Source organism: Dipteris shenzhenensis, chromosome 7 (genome assembly GCF_047967505.1).
Source record: "Dipteris shenzhenensis isolate YYH24624 ecotype China chromosome 7, Dip_SZ_1.0, whole genome shotgun sequence".
In the NCBI taxonomy this organism is placed as follows: Eukaryota; Viridiplantae; Streptophyta; class Polypodiopsida; order Gleicheniales; family Dipteridaceae; genus Dipteris; species Dipteris shenzhenensis.
Genome location: NC_141602.1, coordinates 3,218,963 through 3,235,920, shown reverse-complemented (window position 1 = coordinate 3,235,920; position 16,958 = coordinate 3,218,963). Strand labels below are relative to the sequence as shown.

Sequence of the window (16,958 nt, the reverse complement as noted above, 5' to 3'; positions counted from 1 at the left end):
AGGGTATCCAGATGCCCAAAATGAGTGGAGAAGTGCTGCATACATAAATCAGCAAGCTCTGAACAAGATGTTGACCAAGAACCATTAGGCATCCGGATCCGACAGATATTGGCAGCTTGTCTTTTGTAGTGTAAACTCTTAAAAAGTGGCTTGGAAGAGCAGCCTTTATCCAAAAATACCCGTTGTCTGGATCGAGTTTCCCATTTAGCAAGCTTTCTGCGATCATTAGATTGAAGAGAGAATTGAGCTTGACATAAGAGCATGCTTTCCTATGAAGACAAAGGGCGAAGATGAGCAAGCTCAGTCAAACTCTGACATGTAAATTTGGCATGTGCTACAGTCTCCCTTGTGGCTTGCATATAGGATTTGCCATAATCTTGAATAACTGCTTGCATCCGAGCAACAAAAGCCTGCCAGGCATAATCCAAACCAATGCGTATCTGACGAGAGAGAGGCTGAATAGCATCAGAGACCAAGGCTTTGAAGTCAGCATGCTCCAGATAACTATTATTAATCAGCAAAAGCCTTCGGCAAGGCAATCTGTCAGTGGGAAATTCATGTAAGGAAAGCCTCAACCAAAGAGGAGCATGATCCGAATGTGTGAAAGCATGATCAACCCAAATTTGACAAGTAAAGGCATCACAATGCTGTGGATCAATCTGATACCATCTATCCAAGCGTGCCCAATAAGAAGATTGAGCATTATGCTGAAAGGTATAACCCGGAAGCATGGGCTGTAATTCCTTCCAGAGATCAACCAAGCGCAACTGAAGCAAAAAATCAGACCATGCCTGTGTTTCGAGTGTGGCCTGAGGTGTTGTCACACCCAATTGAGAGGCATTATTAAAGTCACCACAAATGAAGGCATGTTGTCGCCATGGATAAGTATGCATGGCAGCCCAGATCAAAGCTCTATCACGAGAAGACTGGGGGGCATAAACCGATGCAAATTCAAAAATTTCCCTTTGAACAAGGCATTGAACAATAATCCATCTACCATGGCGATCATTGAGAGCCACAACAGGTTGAAGGTCGTGCTTTACCAAAAAGCCACACTAGAAAAGGAGTGCTCTCCAGCATAGAAGATATCATAACCAGCAAAATGGCCTATTTGACCAGCATACATATGCTGATTATGCTCTTGCAAAGCAATTATATCAGGCTGCAATTGCCTGATATACATCCAGACCAGTTTCCATTTGCGACCATCACACATTCCCTGTACATGGAGAGTAACACACTTTAGATGATTAAGCATATTTACAGTTATGGGACAGGTATGTACAGCAACTAACGGGCTGTCTATGTCTGCATTTCCTCCTCAATGTCTGGGCCTCTGCCCTGGGATGAAGCATCAGCTTGAGGAGAGGACAAAAGTGCAGCAACTTCTTCTTCAGGAAACAAGGTCCGATATGCAGTCACAGTAGCCCAGGTCAAGCCAACACCAAAGTTTTTAGCAGGTGTTTTCCCATGAGAGGATGCACCACTCCAAGTTCGAGAAGGCAAAGGTCGCCTGGGGGAGATCACTTTGCGAGGAGTTTACCATCCATCAGTCAAAAATTTTTTCCCCTTCCTCTGAGGTGGAGAGGACCAAGGCACAGGAAAAGAAGCATTACCATGTGAGACAGCCGGGGCTTTGCCTTTGTCTTGAACAGAGAAAAACTGTTTGACCCCTTTGTTTTTGACCACAGAAGAGGCATTTGCATTCTTATTCAAAGGCTGAACCATTTCAGCTTGCACTGGCATCCGTGGAGCTCGGGAAGGGCATTGTGAAGCCATGTGTCCAAATTGCTTGCATTCAAAGCAAGCACCTGCAAACAGCCCCCACTTGAGCTTGTAAAAGGCACTCCCCATGGAAACATTATTCACAGTAACCGAGTATGAAGCTCGAGTGGGATGATCTGTATCCCACAAAATACAGAAGCGATTCGAATTTCCATTGGGTCGCGGTGGACATACCACCTTACTGAGGGAAGCTGCAATTTTAGGTAGAAGAGAAGACAAGCATTGAGGAAAATCCACAACTTCTACCCAAACAGGGCAACGATGCCGAATCAATGCCTGATAATCTCGGGTGGGAGACCAGGGCAGAGCATGGACCATCTGCTGGCCATAGAAAAGAGGAGAGTGCTCCAGCAAAACCTGACGGTGCTCCTCATTAGCCATGATGATCTCAAAAAAGCCCCTGGCTGCATAGTGAACTTTTTTGACATAAGAACCACCCAGGGTTCGAGTCAACCAATTCCCAACATCTGCAGCAGCAGGCATCCGTCTTGGGAAGAAAATTATAATGGCATGCTTTGCATTCTCCTTAACTAGATCAAATATATCATCCACTTTCACCATAATGCTAGTGGTGTGAAGTGGATCTTTCCAACCTTTACGGGTGTCTTCAAACCCTTCATGCATAACCTCATAAACAAGCTGAGCCTCAGCATAGTCATGAAGGGAATCATCTGAATCCATCACCTGTTTTGGTTTCTTGTTGGAAACTGACTTGTCTTTGTGAAAGGTTTTCTCATAGGAATAATCCGCCATTCGAGTTAAGGAAAAAACTTGGAAGCAGCAACGCTTTACAAGGAGGAAAGCACAAGAGGTACAAAACTGTATGGTTTTTTCTTGGCTGTACGGACAAAATCGTACGGATTTTTGACAATACTAAATTTTTTTTTGCCTGACAGGCAAATTGTACGGACTTCCCCAAATGTACGGACTGTACGGACAAAACCGTACGGATTTTTGGTAGTACGAATTTTTTTTTCCTGGTAGGCAAATTGTACGGATTTCCTAACTGTATGGACAAAACTGTATGGATTTTCCTGACTATACGGACAAAATCGTACGGATTTTTGATAGTGCAAAAAAATTTTTCTTCTCGGATTTTCTGATAGAACGTACGGACAGAAAACGGATGTCCAAAAGAACCTCGAGGGTGTCAAACTGAGGGAGAAACAAGTAGCTGTAGCGTGGGAGCACGAGGGCTAGCACCTCTCTCACACACACACCCCCCTCTCACTCACACACTCTCTCTCTCTCTCACACACACACACACCCCTCCACCTCACACAATTTTTTTTTTGTGAGAAGAAATATTTTTCGACACACACACACTTTTTTTTTTATTTGGGTGAAATCATTGATTGATTATATTATATGAGTAGCAACCTCAAAAAAAGGTGCTACAATTACATCAACTGAAAATTTCAGTATATGCAAAAAAGACCTCATGATCTATGGAGCGGGTCTGCAAGCAATCAAAGAAAGATTGCTGCAAAGAATGCCTAAAAAATCCAAACAGAGAGAAAGTAGGATCACCAAAGACTTTACAATTCCTATATGTCCATAAAGTTCATAGTGCCCAGTAGCGAACCGAGACGAAGAAAAGATGAAACTCCGGTCTAGATGGATGAAACCCAAATAGCTAGAAGAACTTCCCAAACGGAACAGATGGGAATCTCACTCGCAGGTGCTGTCGAAGCAGATCAAAAAACTCACGAGAGCACGGACAATGCCAAAACAAGTGAGGCACAGTCTCCGAAGAAGCAGAACATATATGGCAAAGTGCAGGAGCAATGTGTCGATGAGCTAATAGCTGTCCAGATGGAAACACTCCCAAAAGAACTTGCCAAAAGAAAACCTGTTGCCGAAGCGATACTTTATAGGCCCAAAGTTGCTGTAATCTTTTCCTCCACCACTTGGCTGGGCGATGCATTCGACAAACACACACACATAGACACACACACACACACACACACACACACACACACTTCCTCTCATTGCAAAACATTAGGGCGCGGGACAACATGTCGGCCTGGACCACCCCCGAAGGTCGTTTTTCATGAAAGAGAAAGTTTAGCATGGAGTTGTGTTACAGGACTGCAAAACGTGAATTGTTTTACAAGAGCTCATGGCTCATTCATTTGGCAAGTTGCCACTTGTCCAATTTCTAGCCTAGTTCTAATCCCATGTCCATGGGTAAGGTCTTCTGGGGTCTTCTTAGCACTTGGTCACACGAATAGCTCCTAGTCGCTCGCGGGGCTCCGTAATACCCAAGGCTAGAACCTTTCTTATACTTGCAACAATTAAATTAAGCGCATAACCATGGCACCCATTCATTGTTAGTGCTATGCATGCGAAAAATAAACTGTGGACTAATCCTAGTCACTGTGGCGTCCCCATTGAACACATGTGTACATATAACAAATATATATAAACAGACTCTTGGGTTAACCGAGATTAACCTCCTCGATAAATAATTAAAGGCTTGATTATTCATCAAAGCACTTTAATTAATGCCGAGGCTCTCCAACCGACGTTGGCACATCTTGGTTAATTAAACCAAGTCTTCCTAACCGAAGTTAGGTTCTTTGACCGAAGTCAATTCTTTGACCATGAAAGGGACTCTTTGACCCTAATTAACACAAATGGAAAACTCGTTAATTATGATCAAATAAATGGTCAACTCAATACTTTGACTTAGGATATTTACAGCTTGGTGACAGTAGATGCTCTAAAAATACACACAGCAAGGTCCAAAGTCCAAAGGTGGTTGCTATAGGTGCTCTGAAGTGCAACACTAGGTCGTCCCGAGATGCTGTAACAAGCCACGACGATCAGAAACGGCTGTTGTAGGTGATCTAGAGGCCAAGAAGCAGCCCCGAGATATCTCTGTTGAAGACGGCTATGCAAGAGCAGCACATAAGACGTCGATTTAGGCGATGGAAAGCTCCAAAACGGCCTTGAAGCTCCACCCGTGCAGGCACAATGATCCGACCAGCAAGTAAGGAGGCCGCCTAGACAACGTAGAGCACTCAACATAGCTCCTAGGCAATCCGGATGGAGGTGGCAGGCTGTAAAGACTCTAAGCTGATGCAAATTTGTGGAAGGAGGAGGTGAAAACAAGGTGAAATGGAGTAGGGATGAGGCGGCTTGCAAGCTGCAAGAAGGAGGGCTAAGTTTGGAGAGGATCTCCTTTCTTCTCCGAGTCTCCCTCAGGGTTGAGGTGGAATTTTCAGCCTCTGCCTTGGTTTTTATTAGCTCCTTTTGAGCTGTTTATTTTCCCTCATGCATAGCATGATGCATTCCCGCATTTGAGCTTGCTCTCGCGGTTTTCATTTATACTTAATGAAGTTATTTTCTTGAAAAAAAAAATTATGGGTGGATTTTGGACAGTAAATGAATTGTTTTGTTTTGTTTTGAGAGCCGCGGCTTTTTTGTTGATGCACTTACACCCAGCAAGCATCTCATGGAGAACTATGAAGATAGTGGGAGAGAGGGAAGGAGTCTCACTTGCGGCTTTCTCACATACACAATGGGGGTGGAGGCTGAAAACAGTTTTCCTCTTCTTAGTTGTGAAAGCCAAAAGAACTCTGGTACAAAGAAATAGGAGAACCCTATATGTGGGTCTCAAACCAAACTCCGCTAACTAAGGTGGCATACTAACTGAGCCACGAACTAGAGTACATAAGGATAGCTGTCATCCAGCTATTATTCGTGGGCGGTGTACCAACGGCATCTGCAGCTAACAAGTCGGTGACATAAATGCACAACGGTCACTCTGGCATATCACGAGCGTAGCTCGATATCTCAACACTCCCCCTCGAGCTCAATCCGAATTCCTGCACACCAAGCAGGTCTCTGAACTTGCGCAACTTCTGTGCGCTCAATGCCTTCGTGAATATGTCAGCTACCTGATCCTCTGTGTTGACATAAACTAGATTAATAAGACCTAGTAAAACCTTCTCCCGCACATAGTGATAATGCTCCTTAATGTGCTTTGTTCTAGCATGATAGACTGGGTTATTTGCCAAATATATACTGCTCATGTTGTCACAATAAATGACAACTGGCCCATCTGTAGACTGATGCATATCATAGAGTAGCTTATGCAACCAAGCTACCTCACATGCAGCCATTGCTGCACCCCTGTACTCAGCCTCTGTGCTCGACAAGGCAACTGTAGGCTGTTTCTTGCTGCTCCAAGTGACTGCAACACTCGCAAAAGAGAACACATATCCACTAGTAGATCGTCTATCAGAAATACTACCAGTCCAATCAACATCAGTGTATCCATGCAACTGTATCTGAACCCCAGTCTCATAAAATAGTCCATACTGCAATGTGGACTTCACATACCTTGGAGCCTGCATAAATTGACTTACCAATCCAACAACATAGCTCAAATCTGGCCTGGCAATAGTCATATAAATCAAACTTCCCACTATGCGTCTGTACACAGTAGGGTCTTCCAGAAGCTCACTTGCATCTGCGCTTAGCTTCACATTCTGCTCCAAAGAAACTGAAATAGGCTTACAGCCTTTCATGCCATATTTGGATAGCATGTCCAATCCATACTGCCTCTGCAAGAGCTGTATCCCACTTGGTGATCTAATCACCTCAATGCCTAAGAAATAACGTAGCTCTTCCAAATCCTTCATCTCAAACTTTTGCTTCAATAGCATTTTCACGTGAAGGATATCTTCATCACTATCACCTGTGATGATCAAATCATCAACATAAATGACAAGCAGCATAATACCTTTCTCTGTTTTTCTCACATAAAGTGAGAAATCTGCCTTGGAAATCTGAAAGCCAATAGTGATAAGATACTGTCCTATCTTGTCAGACCATGCTCTAGGTGCTTGCTTCAAGTCATACAAGGCTTTCTTCAACCTGCAAACAAACTCAGGATGAACAGCATGAACATAACCTGGTGGCTGCTCCATAAACACCTCTTCTTGCAAATCACCATGCAAGAAGGCATTCTTTACATCCAGGCATTCTTTACATCCATTTGATGTAAAGACCATTCTTTTGATGCAGCCATAGCAATGACTGCTCTTACGGTTGCCATCCTTGTAACCGGACTGAATGTTTCTTCATAATCAATGCCATATGTCTGTGCATACCCCTTGACAACTAATCTTGCCTTGTATCTGTTCACAGAACCATCTGCATTGTGCTTGACCTTATAAACCCACTTACAGCCAATTGCATTCTTGTCTTTAGGCAAAGGCACCAATTCCCATATAGCATTTGCTTCCAAGGCATCCATTTCTTCATCCATGGCTTTCTTCCATTTTTCTTTTCCCATGGCTTGCTTAAAGGAAGTGGGTTCTGGTTCCTGTATCACTTTGACCATATAGGCTGTAAATCCATCATATTTCAGCCTATTAACAGGACATCTAGCTCTGGTAGACCTGCGTAAAATAGGCTCACTTTCAGGTGCTCTCAAAACATCCCTGGTCTTCCTTACTCCAGGTGTAACAGTAGAAGGAATACCCAACTCATCATCAATGCTCTATTCTGAGCCACTGGATTCACCATCCACATAAGAGTGACTTGCATTCACATCAAACATGGGCTAATCTACCTTCTCTTTTCCTTTTTGTGATACCTGCATACCACTATCTGCATTGCTTTGCGGAGATTCTCCTGATCTCAATCTGCTTGTCCATGGCGAAGTATGTGAACCACTACTAGAGGACACTGCAGGTCCACCAATATTTTGTGATTGTTGCTGTGAATTCTGGGCAGCATTACCATTTTATGCATCTACATCATCAATCACATTTACTGGTTTATACCAGCTGCTCATCTCATAAAAAACAACATCTCTGCTCACTGTAAACTTACGACTAGAAGGGTTATAGCATCTATATTCTTTCTGTTGCAGAGAATAGCCAATAAAGATGCACTTCTCAGCTTTTGGATCCAACTTGGACCTCAACTCATCTGGCACATGAACATAGGTAATGCAACAAAAAATTTTCAAATGAGAAATATCTGGTTTCCTACCAGTATACATCTCCTCTGGCGTCATGCCATGTATTGCTGCAGTGGGAGTCCTGTTCATTATGTAAACTGCTGTAGCAACTGCTTCAGCCCAATAATAATCTGGAAGGTATTTTTCATTTAGCATGGCCCGAGATACCTCTCCAATATGCATGTTTTTCCTTTCTGCAAGTCCATTTTGCTGTGGGGTATGATTGCATGAATGTTGCTGCTTTATGCCATGCTCCTGCAGGAACCTTGCAAACTCATTTGAGAGGTACTCTCCCCCTCCATCTGACCTTAGGCATTTTATTTGCAAGCCTGTTTCTTTTTCAACCATAGTTTTAAAAGCTTTGAAGTGCCCAAACACTTCACTATTCTTTTTCATAAAATACACCCAAACTTTTCTATTGTAGTCATCAATAAAAGTGACAAAATAATGACAGCCTCCAATAGATGCAGCTTTAGTAGTCCACACATCAAAGTGGATTAATTCCAATGGCTTCTTACTCTCTTGAACATGCTTAGAAAATGGTTTCCTTGCCTGTTTTCCAAATTGACAGGCTTCACATACCTTATGCATTTCTGCAACCTTAAATTTAGGCAATCCTACAACAATATTTTGGGCTTGCATTGATTTAAGTCGCTGTACATTAACATGACCAATGCGTTCATGCCAGATATCAATATCTGCAACTACACCAGTCCCATGTGCAAACATTGCTGCACTCAATTCAGGCATGTCTGCATCCAACGTAAACATCCTGCCCTTCTTCTTTCCTTTTGCTATCAAGCGACCGTTATTTTTCATATCCTCAACAAAGCATCCATGAGGATTAAATCTGACCTGCAAGCCCTGCTCAATCATTTGACCAATAGAAACCAGGTTCTTGGTGATGTTCGGGACATGAAATACATTAGACAGGTATTTCTTTTTTCCATCCTGCATAGACAAAGGAATTTTACCAATCTGCACAATAGGATGTACAGTATCATCACCAGTCTCCACAAAACCTGGTTTTTTCATTTTCCTTGCATCTTGCATCCATTCTGCATGACCTGTCATGTGGTTTGACGATCTGAGTCAACATACCACACATCATTTCGTTCTTCTGCACTTGTCACAGAATTGGTCATGTGCTGCACCATAAATAGATGCTCATTTCTGTCATCACCCTGTCTACTAGAAGATGTATAATTGTCTTGCTGCAATTTTCCATTCATAATGTCATTCTGCTTTTTATAGCAGTCTTTAGCCATATGACCCATTTTACCATAATAGTAGCATTTAACATTGCTGTTTGCATTTTGGCCTCTCTGCCATCCACCACCACCTCTTTGGCTCCCCTTGCCTCTAGAGTTACCACGTCCTCCTCCAAAGGACTGGTTTTCTTGAGTTGGCTGCATATTCTGATTTCTACCACGGCCTCCAGATCGGCCTCCTCTATCTCTGCCTCTGCCTCTGCCTCTGCCTCTTCCTCTTCCAGTATTTGAGTAGAAGACACTTTCTTTTGAAGTTTCTCCTGAAGAAGATGCACCACCATTTCTCTGCTCTTCAGAAATTAGAAGAGCAAACAACTCCTCAAAATCAGAAAATTTTTCACGGACGGCAATGGATGTCCGGAACTGTGCATAATCCTTTCCTAGGCCATTCAAGGTCATAGAAACCAAATCATCATCTTCCACTGGTGACCCAATGGAAGCAAGTGCATCTGCAATTTTCTTCACTTTCATGTGGTAGTCATTGATGCTCATATTTTCTCTATGCACATAATGCAACTCCTGCTTGAGCTGCATTTTCCTGGCTTGCGTATTTGTGCTGTATATTTTTGCCAAAGTATCCCATGCCTCCTTTGGCGTACTTGTATCCTGAATATGCATAATCATAGAATCCGAAATACTGATAGAAAGCCAGTACATAACTTTTTTGGCTCTCTCATGCCATCCTTTAAATGCCTGCATTTCCTGTTGATTGGGAACATTAGGAAGAACTGGTTCTTCTTCATTTCCTGTAATGAACTCCCAATAGCCTTTTCCCATAAGGAAATTCGTCATTCTAAACTTCCATGCCTGGAAGTTGTTCTTGTCAAGCTTTTCAGTGACAATCTGTGAAAGAGAATTAGACACCATTACATAACACTGCAAAATATTCTGTCACTGCAAAAAACACAGCTTTTGCCTCACACGGGAGATCTGCAAAACTGACGAAAGTGGTATTTGACCACACAGTCACTTCCTAGTGACGATTTTGCATCAACAGGCAACAAGGATGATTCTGCAACTCCCAATATCTCTGCACACAGGCATACGATGCAATTTCTGCGGCAACTTTTCACCGACCTGCAAAGCAGTGGTTGCACAACAAAAACAGGGCCTTTTTCTGAGTGCTTGCGAAGAACTTCCGCCTTAAAAATGGGCCTCGAAATGGCCTCGAATCAAAAAAATAAAGTCACCAAATGCTTCGCCTACTCCCGCAGCATATATTGCCCTCTCGCCACACCGCGAAGGGCGTCTCAATATGAGACAGTGCACTCTTGCACTTCCGGCTGTGCTACCTACAGAGATTTTCTCCCAAACTCGAAAAAGGAAAGCAACACTGGTCCTCTTACCAAGACACCGCGAACTTGGTTTGCTTTCTTGAGCTCCTTACCACGAACCAGGCTCTGATACCATGTGAAGATAGTGGGAGAGAGGGAAGGAGTCTCACTTGCGGCTTTCTCACATACACAATGGGGGAATATACACAAAGGTGGAGGCTGAAAACAGTTTTTCTTTTCTTACTTGTGAAAGCCAAAAGAACTCTGGTACAAAGAAATAGGAGAACCCTATATGTGGGTCTCAAACCAAACTCAGTTAACTAAGGTGGCATACTAACTGAGCCACGAACTAGAGTACATAAGGATAGCTGTCATCTAGCTATTATTCGTGGGCGGTGTACCAACGGCATCTGCAGCTAACAAGTCAGTGACATAAATGCACAACGGTCACCCTGGCATATCACGAGTGGAGCTCGATATCTCAACAAGAACTCTTTCCCCCCACCTTATTTATTTGGTGCCACCTCAAGTATGGACCCTCTGTATTTAATGAAATAGTAATAGGCTATAGCTCCTATCAATTTTTATAGCCATTTTGCCCATGTAATTGGAAATCCATAGGTTATAGATTGGGGAGAAGAGAGACTCAAATTTCGACAACATACCCTCTAGAAGTGTTCTACATAGGGGGACTGTGCAAAAGAGGCAGATAGCAAAGAGAGCAAGAGCATTGAAATCAAGGAAGGGCTCCTTTTGTTGTGTGGTCTGGTAGCTGCCTTGACAAATACAATACAAAGGCAAGGCTTCCCTGTTAGGGAGGAATATTTCAAGAAATGTAGAATGGTACATTAATTTTGAAGCTGTTTTTTGAGAAGGGTTGGGGGAAGAACTAAAGAAAACGGCTTTAAGGTTTACATCTGGTGTGCAGAGAATTCATCCCACTCTATTGACCTATGCTTGGTAAGGTGAGAGGGGGGTTTGGGGGGGGGGGGGGGGGGGGGGGTCGGGGGGCATGGATGCAACTCATATCTCTTAATTACGATATAGCACACGGCAAATACGTTTTTGTTCTATGGTTCTTATAGGGCTTTTTAGCATTCTGTATATAACTTTCCATTGACGATCTGCAACTATATGTTTTATTTGAAGCTGCTTGACATAAATTGACATATGTTGGACATAGCAGTAACACAATACTTTGGTAATTTATGGCAGTAGATTTTGTTGCTTTCTTGTACTAAGGAAATTGCGGAAACTCTTAATGAGCAGGCCTCTACGATCATACCCAATTTCTCCAAGGCGGCTTGTGCCAGACCACATTGTTTGTCCTGATTGGGCTTCTGATGTAAGTCAACACTCTAGCCTATTGAGATGGAAGTATTAAATATGAATACATACGTTGGATGGGTTGTATGCCTGCAGAAAAACATGTTCTAGACTATCTGTGTTTGCATGTTAACTTGTCTTTTCAATGGATTTTCGTAAGAGTATGTTTGACCTAATGTTATTATGATCTTTGGATCAGTTGTATTATGCTCAGGAGACTAAATCTGGTCTCTGGTATCCAAAACCTGTAAATGATTCAGCAACGGGATCTTCTTTCTCTTTATATCTGAGAAGGAACCTGCAATTTGGCACTAGTGCCATGAGTGATGGACGAAGTTACAGACATCTCCTTGTCATACATAAGACACAAAGGTGGTGGCCTCTGCTGGGGGGGGGGGGGGGGGGGGTGTGTGTGGTTTTAGAGGTTTACCTGCTACTCGGCCTGCTGGTCCGTCTTCTAGCCCCTCCTGGGGTTCTGTAGCTGACCTTGTTCCTCATCCAGGCCCCTTGAAGTCTTAATTCAAAATTTCTTTTACAAAAACAAGAGTGTGTGTGGTTATATCCTGGCCCACAAGGCCAAACTGATGTTCCAATTCATGCAGAGTCATCAACCCTGGGCTGCTATGGTTTGTCATTTGCTATTGAGTATTAATACTGCAGTATATGGCTTCTAGGAGCCAACATAATTGGATTTCCTCCTTGGGCACATTGAGGGTGAAATTCAGGGCTGTCCCTTTGTCACTCGGATGGCTTTTGACTGGAAAAGCATACTCTCCCATCGGAAAAGGATTGGTCAGGTTTCTCCAGATTGTAACTCTTTGCGTGCTGATAGGTTTCACTGGTCAAAGGCTTTTCTTGCTCCTGTAGGCATTGCAAGAGCCTACACGCTTTTATTTTATTTGGTCAAAGGGTATTCATCTTGTGGCAGATGTGTTGGATGACAAAGGTTCAGTGATGCCATGTCCTATGGCGACCCGTCGTTTTGGTATGGGTATGCATTATCGCCCCCATTGGCATTTGCTTGCTCAAATGCTTTAGGGTTTTCAGCAAGTACCTCCCTTTGATTTTTAGGATCGATTACGTGACTAGGTGCTTGTTTTGAATCCGCATCCTCTTCCTTTAACTTCTTTCATGGTTGCCAGCACATACAGGGTTCTCTCGCCTCTCGCGTGGAATACAGCCTGCGCAAACCATGTGTGGTCTAATGCAAGGTGGTGGAGGGGGTAGACTGCATCAACTCTGGAACTGCAAACTCCCTCTTCGCCAACTGGTTTTTTGAGTGTTTTTCCTTCTGGCATACTTCTGGCTCGAAGGCATATTGGGCTGGCTACATGCCATCGATGCCTAGCTACTCTGGGAGGTGGGTCATTTATTTTGGCATTGCTAGGATTCGTGAGATTTTCTTATTTTTTGAATAGGATCTTGTGCGCATGCTTTTCTGTGATTGTTTTTGGCAGGCTCTTTTGGCTGTTTGGATTGCACCCTGACCGGCAAGGATATAATCATGGACTCTTTAGAAGGACCGAAACCATTGGGTTTTCGGTGATCCTTCTCTAAACAAGTTCTCTTTTTCTGCACATCTCTCAAGCAGTCATTTTTTGATTCTCTGCATGCAGGCCAGTTGGATTACTCTCAGTACCTGGCTTATATTCAAGTTTTCCAAAGATGTAACGACTCCTTCTTGGATAAAACTTTTGTTAATATAATTGCTTGGAACAGTTGCCTTGGTTGTCATTATGAGCAACAGCTGGCTGAAGATCATGCTTCACCAAAAAGACTACTTTTGAGAAGGAGTGCTCTCCCACATAAAAGATATAATACCCAGCAAAATGACCCTGGCATCCTGCATACATATGCTGATTATGTGCTTGCAAAGACACTATATGTGGCTGCATTTGATTGAGATACACTCATATAACTTTCCATTTCTTTGCATCACATAGACCCTGTACACTAAGTGTCAATCATTTGATTTGTGACACCGTTTATGTATATGTCATATCATCCAAAAAACAAGAAAATCAGGCCTGCATATGCTCCTCCGGATCCGTGACGAGATCCTGACGAGGTGCAGCCCGATAACCAGGCATTGAACCAGCAATGTCTTCTCTGTCTGTGTGTGTGTGTGTGTGTGTGTGGTGAGCTGAGCAGCTATGGTGCATCTGTCCCTGTCGCGACCTGCAGGGATCCCTTGCAGTAGCTTTTCCTCAGCTTCTCTACTTAGTTTTGGCTGCCAGCTGCTGTGCTTTTACCTAGAACCTGTTCGTGAAATACCTTGGAGATAACCTGCAGACCCTACTTCGTTCATGACTGGTTTCTTGGCCTCTCCTAGCCACTGACTTCTTTCACTCCCCTTTCTATCACCTATTTTTCCTCTGTAGCCGGCTGCGTGGGTTGTGTGTGGGTTTGTGGGCTGCAGTTCCTTCTTTCCAACTGCTCTTCTACAGCAATTTCACAATATGTCAAATACAGCAAAAGAGTGTAAAACCAACGTGTCCAAAACCAACATAAGATGGATTTTCTCCTCCTCCCAAACAAAAAAAAAAGGCAGCACAATGTATATGTATTCCCATTTTGCTTGCGCCAATGCCTATGTCAAACCATAAAGTATGCCTATCGGAGTGTCCATCAAGATAGGCATGCCCTGCTCCTGAGGCTAGCTTCTTGCATACATTTTACAGACTAAATTGGAAGACTGTGTATAGAAATAGACAAAGGTACCTGAGCAAAGATGGAGGCCAGCCAAAATTCTAGAAAGGAGAACTGTGATGGCAATTGCAGAACTCAAACCCACAATGGCACCCTCCAAAGTTTTCTTGGGGCTCACGTTAGACAATGGAGTTCGGCCAAAGACCTAGCAAGGAAAAGCACAACAAAGCTATATAAAAGTGTGTACTTGCCACGTAGATGCCCATAACTGAGCCATTGAATCTATGAATTGGTCAGGTTTATCATGCATTCCTATATTAATTGAAAGATACACAGGATGGATTCTTGAAGCAGGTGCATGGCAAAAAAGTAAGACTCCAATTCACTATGGATAAAGGCTCAAACAGCATGTTCAATACCATGTTGTGCAATCCTTTGCACATAGAGAGTTGGGAGTCCCTTTTTCGCCATATAGTTGCTTCAAATATCAATTAAGGGGCTTGATGGCACAGCAGATGCCTTAGCCAGAGTGGCTTGGGAGACCCTCATCCTCCCTACACAGGATGGGGGTCTCAATATTATTGATCCAGATTTACAGTGCAGAGCCTTACTTGTGGTGCGAGGACTTATGCCAGGACTGGAACCGTGGAAGGACTTTCTTATCAGCAGCATACAGAGGTGCACACCTTCCTCAGGAGGAGACTGAATGAGCAGTGTTAGATGGATTTTCACCTCAGCACACCTCAGATCACCTTCATCCCCTCTCATGGTTGCCATTCTGAAAGCTTGGGCTAGTTTCAGAAGCTCTCTTCGGAGGATTCCTCCTTCCTCCCGGGAAGAGATTGATAGGCAGCCCATCATGTGGAACGACAGTATTTTAGATGATCGTGGCAGACCACTGGGTGCCTCACTCTACATGCAGTGGGCCAGGTGGGAGAGGGGACCTGCTTCTTCTTTGGGATCTTGGAAAGCCTTCCGTAGGCTTCCAGAGGAAACCAAGTCAAGGTTGACAGGACATCTCAGAGGGAGTGCAGGGAGGATCTTGCAGATTGAGTCAGCCCTTCCAGAGGCTTGGATAGACACAGATGATATGCCTCTCACGACCTCCACTTGGGCAGTTACTTTCTCGAGAGGCGGGGTTCCACTTCAGGTCTTAGCCTTCCGAGGTGCACAGGAGGATGCTTTGGTTTTCAGTGTCCAGGATGGTGGCAGATTGCTCAGATCTACAGATGATATATTGCTTGAGTCTGCTTTTCAGCCTATCAGGGTCGTAGGCCTTTTGATGCAGGGATCAGATTCAGAGTGGTTCTTAGACCCTGACCCCCAGTTACTCTCCACCGGGTCTTGGAGACTTTGGCTCTATGGAGGAGTTCCCATCAGGTATTTACAGTGGGACCCCGGAGAGTGGGAGTGGATTGACGCGGGGCATCGAGAGAAGACCATCCCCTTCTTTCGTTACACGGTCAGTAATGCCAGGAGATTTCAGCTCAGTAGTAGAGGCTGGAGACCCTCCAGAGTTCCTCATTGGGAGACTTTTGGTATTACTGCGGATCAGCAGAGGTACTTCTGGAGGAGGCTCTGGAAATCCCACAGGAATAGAAAGATCACTATCTTCTTTTGGCTTTCTATTCATGGAGGGATTGCAGTGAACCTTTGGAGGTCCAGATTCGGAGCCGACCCTACTTGCCCTCGTTGCCTTTCTGCTTCGGAGTCTATTCAGCATTGCTTATGGGATTGCAGACAGGCGAGATTGATTTGGATGGGGATAGCCAGGATCTTCAGTCACTTTGCCCATTCCCCACTCTTTATGACTTGGGGCTCGGTGGCTTGGCTTTCTCTTACAGGACCCCAGGTTTTCTATGAGGGACTTGACTCCTCCCGGGCCATTTCGGTTCGACATCATCGGGTTGAGCTCTGCTCGTTGGATGTGGTTCCACACCGTCCTTTTACAGCTGTACATGCCTCTGTGGATACTTCTTGGGAGATTATAGCGAGCATAGCAGCCTGGCATATTTGGAGATCCAGATGCACAGAGGCTATGGAGGGTACTCAGGTTCATCCCTCGCACACATTGGCTAGTATTTGGACAAACATCGTACACACTGTGATGGCCGTATGGACGGGTATGCAGGGGGACTCCCGTGCAGCCTCAGCTAGGAGGGCTTCTTTCTTCAGGGAATGGAAGGATTCTCCTTTCTTCTCTGAATCTACTACAGGGTTGAGATGGCACTTTTAGCCTCAGCCTTGGTTTCTTTCCACCTCACTCTGAGGGGGTTTTTTATTATCCTCATGATTTCATGATGTATTCCGCTTTGAGCTTGCTCTCGCGGGTTTTTGTTCTTACTTAATAGAAGTCTTTTTCATGAAAAAAAAAAAAAATATCAATTAAGTGAATCCTTCACTGAAAGTAATAACACATCATAAACATGATTAACCAATGGATCCAAGCTAGTACTGAAAGATTACCTTGCCACCAAGGAAAGCACCAGTATCAGCAGCAATGATGCTGCTTACTGAGATGAAGGTTGCAACCAACCCCACCATGGGTTGGTGTCCCCAAGAAACGGGTGCAACTTCTGCAAATCCAAGGCCAGTACAAAGACAAGGACTTGTAAGTGTAGATATGGCATGCAGCAGAAAAAAAGAACAAAATAGCGGTAAAGAACACAATAC

General features: G+C 43.9%; 1 protein-coding gene and 1 long non-coding RNA gene across 3 annotated transcripts in view; both read left to right on the top strand.

Moving 5' to 3' along the window:
* Window positions 1-16,958, top strand: part of MAP1A (methionine aminopeptidase 1A) — a 216,918-nt gene that overhangs the window by 146,527 nt on the left and 53,433 nt on the right. For both annotated transcript variants that reach the window (XM_087376968.1, XM_087376967.1), the window contains exon 5: window positions 11,580-11,655. In XM_087376968.1, coding sequence (XP_087233094.1) covers window positions 11,580-11,655 — 76 coding nt within the window. The remainder of the gene's footprint in view (window positions 1-11,579; window positions 11,656-16,958) is intronic.
* LOC147899824 (uncharacterized) lies at window positions 11,665-13,298 on the top strand. The gene is made up of 3 exons (XR_015541305.1): window positions 11,665-12,627; window positions 12,779-12,996; window positions 13,094-13,298. It is a non-coding gene; the product is annotated as an uncharacterized LOC147899824 (long non-coding RNA).